The following is a 7,500-nucleotide window of genomic DNA, read 5'->3' as shown; positions in this document are numbered from 1 at the left end:
GTGTGTGTATGTGTGACCACCTTTAAAATTGCCTTGATTGCCATCGTGGCAACGTCTTAGTATTCGCGGGCCACCCAGGGCGAAGGGAAACTCCACAGTTCGTCGACGCTTGCCTGAGAGGATTCTTCGGGCCTGAGTCGCGGCTTAAGTTTAAAAGTAGACGAGCCATAACTAATTTCAATCTGTGCTGATGCATAAGTGGCAATAGGCTGGGGCTGCTTGTTGGTGGCGTTCGGATGTTGAGGTCAACGGAGATTGGCGCATCACATGGCATACTTGCGCGTCCATTCGCGTGCCAATTCATTGTATTTCTCCCTGTCAGTTTTGTATATCCTTGCTATCTCTGGTACTAATGGATCGTCTGGATTTGGATCGCAGAGCAAAGAACATATTGAGAGTAACACTGAAATCAGCCGCAAAGTTTGCACCCTCGTTATTTCCATCTATGTAAATCCTCGTGGGAAATATTGAGAAAAGTATATTTCGCTGATTCAACTTGTTAACTCGCGTAGAAGATTAATGATACAAAAAGGTATTGTAAAATTGTTTCATTATCGACATGTTGCTTTTTTGAAAAAAAAAAAAAAGAAAAAAAAAATGTAATTATATTAGGAGACATTCGCTTAAATAATACGTACCCTTCGATATAGTAAGTGCTGGTGACCATTGCGATCTTAATATATCCAAACAAATACTTCCGTTACTGTTGATATTAGGATGATAAATTCTAGTCGTGAAAGCAACCTATAATAATCGTCCATTTAATTACTTCCATTTTAAGTGAGATTACGCGATATAAAAATCAAAAACATGATCTTGGAATATGGCCTACGTACCTTAGGTGGTTTAAATGGGTAGTCTGTGGGAAAGTGAATTGTTAGGAAAAATACGCCTCCTTGATACGGACTGTCAGGCTGGAAAATATTGCACTTTTTGACTATTGTAACAAAAGGATTTGATTCTTATAGATGGCATATTTACTTTGAGGAAAATGAGCTTGGATTTTTTATAACATAAATACAATATTAGTAGAAAAAGAGATATAATCAGTTTAGATAGAAAATATAAATAAAATATGACACTTACTGGTCCCATAATAGTTGCCTGCCAGTGGAATACTAAAACAAGTGCATATATTATAAATATCTATAGCTATTGTACGTATCAAGCATGAATCTACATGTATCATACTATAGAGAAGTTTCTAAGTATCCATATTATTTTAACATTATAAAATATCACGGTTGTAATGAGTATGTATCTAACCTAATAATACTTTAATGACACAAATGCAAATCATGATGATGACTCAACAACATTAGAATATAAAAACTTACGATCATCTCCAACGGGGCCTGCAGAACATTGCGCGGGTGGATCTCTTCCAAGGTCCTGAAGTTCCTAAAATCCAATAAAAATAGTATAAATTAGAATCTATCGAAAGTAATTTTTTCAAATTGTATTATAAAAATTAATTTAATATTTTATCGATGGTCAATAAAAGCTTATGATGTGTGATGATATTTCATATATCTATATTAGTTGCTTTATTTTTAGAGCATACTTTTTTCTTTTACTTATTTAATGTTAGACCTGCCATCTATTCTACATTAAATCATTATTTTTATCCTTTGTAACATACGAGTGTTGGCTCACATATTCCAGAATATTTTTTTTTATACAATATTGCATGCAAAGTATATATCACAAAAATCTTACGCATGAATTAATTAAGATATGATACGTGACTTGATTATCATTGAACTTTTATTACCTTTTATAAAACCTCTTTACTAAAGAGAACTTATAAAGTTTCAATGTGTTTTATATCTGGTATACAAAGGTCAATTAAAACTTTTACGTTAGACACGAGGATAACTTTTAAACGATTGGCTCCGAATCGATATCGATTCATGGAACGTATCGACAGGAACGAAGAGTAAGAAGATTTAAGTATGACTATGAGCTCTCCGATATGTTTCTTTTCTTTGTTATCGTAGTTATTCGAGACTTTGATATTGATTTCAATAGATAGTTCTATTGTGACAAAGTAGTGAGTACAAAACAATTAAGTAGAGATGGATGCTCCTACAATACATCATAAGGATTAGTACTTCTTCAGGAAAAGAAGCAGAGTATTAAGGATAAAACGTTAAGGAAGCTAGAATCCTGAAACACAAGATGTCCACAAAGGCACTAACGATATTTCAGTAATGAATGTGAATATCTATAGCTACGTTTGTGTACACATATATATACATATATACATACATATATATACATATATACATATATATATATAGATATAGATATATATATGCATGTACATATACATATTATATACATATATATATATATGTACATATGTATATATATACACGTATATATATATGTAAATGCAAGTAACACACGATTTTACGTTACTTCCGGCAATTTATCAGAAAGCCACCGAAAATTTTTCGAAATTCACTGTCACCTCCAGTCAAGTCCACTGGCACAAAAAGTGGCACTGTGCCGCGTGCGCGACTAGTTCCCATCGATATAAAAACCCATATAAAATCGTGCTTGCTCGAGGCACTCGTCGTAGGAATGGAAAAGAACAAAAAAGAGAAAAAAAAAAGGATGATAAAAGCCAAGAGAATTTTTCAATGCTGTGGCTCACATTGCTTCACTGCAAAATCGTTAAGGGCGTTCAACCGTGTTCGACACACACCACACCGATGCTACGATAATAGGAAACGCGTTAACTTCTATCACGTATTCGTTCACGTACCTTATTAATTCGTTTTAAAGCCATTTGAAGAACTGTGTGTTGATATTAACTGGCCGAAAAAACCAGAGAGAGAACGATACCCGCTAGCCGAAGATCTTTGATTAGGGATTGCAAGATGGCTGCCTTCTAAACGTAGTCTTACTACGTTAATCAGTCAGAGCTTCGCGATCCTTTCCGTGCGATATCTCGGCCCGACACCTCTCGAAACTTCCTTCAGCTGACTGATTCCGGAATACCCAACGTCCGAATGAATTTACATAACGGTTATCTCGATCGACGAGAGATTTTGTGCATGGTCGTCGAGCGTTTAATTTTGAAATCGAGTCCGAAGCACACCACGGATTTCCTTTTATCGGCAACTAGTAGAATTTTTCGCGTTATACGAGCATCCGCCGACAGATGGCGTCGACACTCTCGCACACTCGCAACGAATCCTCCTCTTCCTCCACAACCTCCTCCTCCTCCTCCTCCTCCTCCTCTTCCTCTTCCTCCTCCTCCTCCTCCTCCGCCACCTCTTTCTTCCCCTCCTCCTCGTCATCGTCGTTCTCCTTCTGTTCCTCCTCCTACTCCTCCTCCTCGTTCTATTCATCGTCCTCGTTCGCCATTTTGTCCTCCTCCTCTTTCATCTCGTCAGGAAGCTTCACCGACCCTGACGCAAGCGCTTCTCTCTCTTTCTCTCTCTCTTTCTCTCTCTATCTCTATCTCTATCTCTATTTTTCTCACTATCTCTCTCTCTCTCTCTCTCTCTCTCTCTCTCTGTCACGCAAGACGATATAATACCGTTCCGTGTGTCTCGATCCGCACCGACGGCATTCGTGCTTTCCCCAAAGCGCGTCATCGTCATTACCCTTTGAGCGTGAATCACGCATTAAGATCGATTCACACTCGGCGAGCAAGTAACTCAGACCTACTCGTAAAAATTTATAAACCTACGTAAATACATACGTCTATGCCTTTTCCAGCTCCTATTGAAATACGACGTTGCGTCGTAAAATATAGATGTGTACATGGATGGAGAGGGGGGGAGAGAGAGAGAGAGAGAGAGAGTGTGTGTGTGTGTGTGTGCAGAAAATAAATCAACAATGAGAATTATATTATCCAGCTGCGTTCGCATCGAACGTTCGATGTTCCTTGGAAACAAACGAGACGTAGCGTAACATCGTTTGAAGGAGATACCATTAGAGGTAGGGTTAAGATTGAACGAGACATTTTATATTCTGTTAATACGTGTATATATACGTATTTATATACGTAACGACACGTAGAAAATCGAAAGAGAAAAGGTGCCGACCGTTTGTCGAGAAAAATGGCGACGTAAAATTACGAATAAAATAAAATGGAGAAAGCGACGTCGGTAAGAGTGAAACAATTGGGTTGCGAATGTTGGAAAAATAAGATCCCTCAATACAAGAGGAAACAACGTGATCGTTGCAAGAGAAAAAGGCAGACTTTGGTGTTTAACGTAAACGCGGACGATGAGATATGGCACGAACCGTATATGCAACGACTTCAAAAAGAATTCTCGGACGTTTCGATCCTTTGCGACTCGAAGATCGAGTTACCATGGAAGGACATCGCGTTACCGACTGTGGTAAGAAAAATTCGTACGGATAACTCGGTCGATCACGGAAGTCAAGACGCGGAAAATGGCGAGGTCGATTTGGACGAAGCGGAGAAAAAGGAATCGAACGGATTTATGACGTTACCGTGGCACAAATTATTGATCACCAACGTTGTTACACCGACGAAAGAGACCGTTCCAGCATGCTGCGATTCGAACGTCGAAATACCATGGGAAGATCTTGCTTTGGACAAACCGGTCAATATCCGTGTCCCACCTACGGACGAAAAAGATTCATGCGTTCCCGACGACCTCGAGATACCGTGGCAGGACATTCTCGTACCTCAGAATATCGTGATCGAGGTGCCAAAGAAAATTTGTACTATGAACTCAAGAAAACAGAAAAAATAGATGATCGATCGGTCCTTTCTAAAAAACTTCACGAAATCTTTTCTTTTTTTTTCTTCTTCTTCTTCTTTTTCCATTCGTTCATGCAGAATGATTTTAATTCTAATCGAAAATGTGGATACACGCGATGAATATATCGAGAATGAAATTAATTTGTACGAATACCATAGCAATAGAATTTTATGAAATATTTGGATATCATTAAAAAAGAAAAAAAAAAAGAAACGGAAAAAGAAAAAGGATAGTCGAACGTGCATGTACTACATTCAATACTATTTTGTTGTTCGAACGTTATAAATTTGCAGAACGAAGAAAGAGTACCTCTTTGAACGTTTCAAATTTGCCGCCAATTCGACTCGGTCGAGCGCTCGTGAGTTATAATTCGAGTCCGAGTCGAAGTCGCGTGTTAGTACCGTTTGTCGACGCACGGTGGCGCTGACGTAGCAGCGCCACTCAGCGACGGTAGAGGCATAGTACTCGCGAGTGGCGGCAGTTGGCAGTCACCAGTGGAACCGCACGGTGTTGTTCTTGTGTAAGCGGCTACGCGCAAGAGTTTGGGGGAAAAATGGCGTAGTTAAGGGTACAAAGTAAATGCCGCGATCGTATCTTCGTACGTTAACCTACGCTTGATATTCGTACGATCGGTTAAGGTTACGTGTATTCTTATTAGAATCGATATTCAATCGGTAGTTGAGTGTAAACGAAAATAATATCGTTATATTTCTAAGGTCTAAAAATCTTAGATAGACGAGAGAGAGAGAGAGAGAGAGAGAGAGAGAGAGAGAGAGAGAGAGAGAGAGAGAGAGAGCAGCGTATGTAATATAGCGCGTAAGTAAGTAGAGGTGTCGTCTTCGTGCCGATGGTGATATTGTGACTCTTCCAGCGTTCTTTTGACAACGAGTTTCTTTTCTCAACGGGAAAGTTTTAACAATATCACGTATATCGTGATCGTCAGGATATCGAAATATTTCCAAGGATACACAGTTAACGTCAGTATGGGGAGGTGGACATTTTCATCGAAGAAAATAGGATTATCGAGCTCGTGACAGCTCGACGAAGTGCTGCTGCCGCTACCACTGCCGTTGCTGTTGCTGCTGCTGCTGCTGCTGCTGCTGCTGCGAGCTGATTCGCGAGCGTTCGAAGATGGTGCCAGTGTCGTTTTGACACTTGCCCAAAGGATCCGTCAGCTGGATTTTAAGAGAAGAGGAACGAACTAAACTAAATTAAAACTAAACACAGTACATACATCTATATTATATATATATATATGTGTATATATATATATATATATCCAACAGCTCGCTCTATTCATCGAGTATTAGCAGTTTTATTATGAGCAGAGAATTTTACGTTCCTTGTACACCATACGCTTATCAGGTAAGATCCCAACTTTAATGAATTTTTTATTAATACGTCTCTTATCGAAATCTCAATCGTTATCGTTCTTTTCGATGCTTTACGAAGTTAACTCCCAAATTCTCCCTCCCTCTTCTCCCCCCTCTCTACATCCCTTTTCTCTTTAACGTTCCTCCTTTTTCATCACGTTAATTCGTAAAACGATCTCGTTCCGTATTACTCTATATTTTATTCTCATTTCGATTGAACTCGATAGAACATACATAGAAAAGTACATACATACATATATATACGTATATAAATCGTAAGATTTTCGTAGATCTTTTTCGTCTTCGTCGTTGTCGCGTCGTAGTTGCGTACGTCGATAATACTATTTTTCTTTTAGATTTAGAATATCTTCGAAATAATCTCGGAGATAAAAAACGAGTAATATTGCTTGTGTATATTAGTTGTGTATATTTACGACGTCGAGAGTACGAAACCTTGAAACGATGTACGTACAATACGTATAGACACGTATGAAGAAACAGAGACGGAGATATATAGAAAGAAAGAGACAGAGCGAGAGAAAGAAAGAAAGAGAGAGAGAGAAAGAGAGAGACAGACAATTTCTCGAGGGGTGGACAAAACGTTTCTCTCTCTCTTTCTTTCTCTCTTTCGCACACACACACACACACATGTATAAAGACAGACGCGTACACATATATATACTTATTTGTAATTCGTTATCATCGTTACGAAATGAGAAAGGGAAGCGAGTACAGAGTGAAGTAATACGACGATCTCTCTTGTCTCACTATCGATTATTTATATATATATATATATATATATATTATACACACACACACACATATACACAGATATAAATCGAATATAATAAACGAAACACGTTTAGTTATATCGAAATCAACGATAAAAGGGAGTCCGAGAAAAATTGTCATCCTTTATCTTCTTTTTATTTCTATCTCTCTCTCTCTCTCTCTCTCTCTCCCTCCTTCTCTCTTTTTCTTTCTCTTTTTCTTCACTCCCCCTCCTCCTCCTCCTCTCCCTCCTCTTCATGAAGATCTTTGGTGTTTAGAAATGAGCGTAGACGATGATGATTCAGAAATTGGCGAAAAGGACGAAAAGAAAGAGAGAAGAAGGGACCAAGAGAATAATACAGAAATAATCGAAAAACATAATGTTTCTTCCTCTATCGATAACGTCATTTCTGATCATTCTCATCGTAACGAGGACGCGGCACGATCCGTAACGACTATCATTAGTGAGAAGGTGAGCTCTCTCTTTCTCTATCTCTATCTCTATCTCTATTTCTATCTCTGTCTGTATATCTGTCTATCTATCTATATATTTATTTATCTCTCTCTCTCTCTCTCTCTCTCTCTCTCTCTCTCTCTCTCTC

General features: G+C 38.6%; 4 protein-coding genes across 6 annotated transcripts in view; 3 read left to right on the top strand and 1 right to left on the bottom strand.

Annotated features, from left to right (window-relative positions):
• Positions 1-3,141, bottom strand: part of LOC122631644 (ubiquitin-conjugating enzyme E2-17 kDa) — a 3,593-nt gene extending 452 nt beyond the window's left edge. The window contains exons 1-6 of the mRNA XM_043817591.1: positions 2,774-3,141; positions 1,338-1,401; positions 1,087-1,118; positions 837-914; positions 639-744; positions 1-403 (exon numbers count right to left, since the gene is read on the bottom strand). The exon at positions 1-403 is cut by the window's left edge and continues 452 nt beyond it. Coding sequence (XP_043673526.1) covers positions 264-403; positions 639-744; positions 837-914; positions 1,087-1,118; positions 1,338-1,401; positions 2,774-2,797 — 444 coding nt within the window. The 5' untranslated portion in view covers positions 2,798-3,141 and the 3' untranslated portion in view covers positions 1-263. The remainder of the gene's footprint in view (positions 404-638; positions 745-836; positions 915-1,086; positions 1,119-1,337; positions 1,402-2,773) is intronic.
• A 693-nt stretch (positions 3,142-3,834) lies between these two features.
• Positions 3,835-4,785, top strand: LOC122631486. Its single transcript, XM_043817216.1, has one exon. It carries the CDS (start codon positions 4,110-4,112, stop codon positions 4,743-4,745), a length of 636 nt encoding a protein of 211 aa, XP_043673151.1. The 5' UTR covers positions 3,835-4,109; the 3' UTR covers positions 4,746-4,785.
• A 206-nt stretch (positions 4,786-4,991) lies between these two features.
• LOC122632154 (kinesin-related protein 3) overlaps positions 4,992-7,500 on the top strand; it is a 52,973-nt gene continuing 50,464 nt past the window's right edge. Inside the window, exons 1-2 of one of the 3 annotated variants that reach the window (XM_043818682.1) lie at positions 4,992-5,570; positions 5,626-6,119. In XM_043818682.1, the coding sequence (XP_043674617.1) occupies positions 6,075-6,119 (45 nt within the window). In that variant the 5' untranslated portion in view covers positions 4,992-5,570; positions 5,626-6,074. Of the gene's footprint in view, positions 6,120-7,500 lie in introns of all 3 variants that reach the window. The other 2 variants (XR_006327825.1, XR_006327824.1) reach the window with 2 other exon arrangements.
• Positions 7,237-7,500, top strand: part of LOC122632156 — a 9,222-nt gene continuing 8,958 nt past the window's right edge. Inside the window, exon 1 of the mRNA XM_043818684.1 lies at positions 7,237-7,370. The gene's annotated coding sequence lies outside the window, so the exon portion shown is untranslated. The remainder of the gene's footprint in view (positions 7,371-7,500) is intronic.

This window comes from Vespula pensylvanica, chromosome 9, assembly GCF_014466175.1.
Source record: "Vespula pensylvanica isolate Volc-1 chromosome 9, ASM1446617v1, whole genome shotgun sequence".
In the NCBI taxonomy this organism is placed as follows: Eukaryota; Metazoa; Arthropoda; class Insecta; order Hymenoptera; family Vespidae; genus Vespula; species Vespula pensylvanica.
Note: the sequence above shows the minus strand (reverse complement) of the source record. Positions and strands in the feature narration are given on the sequence as shown.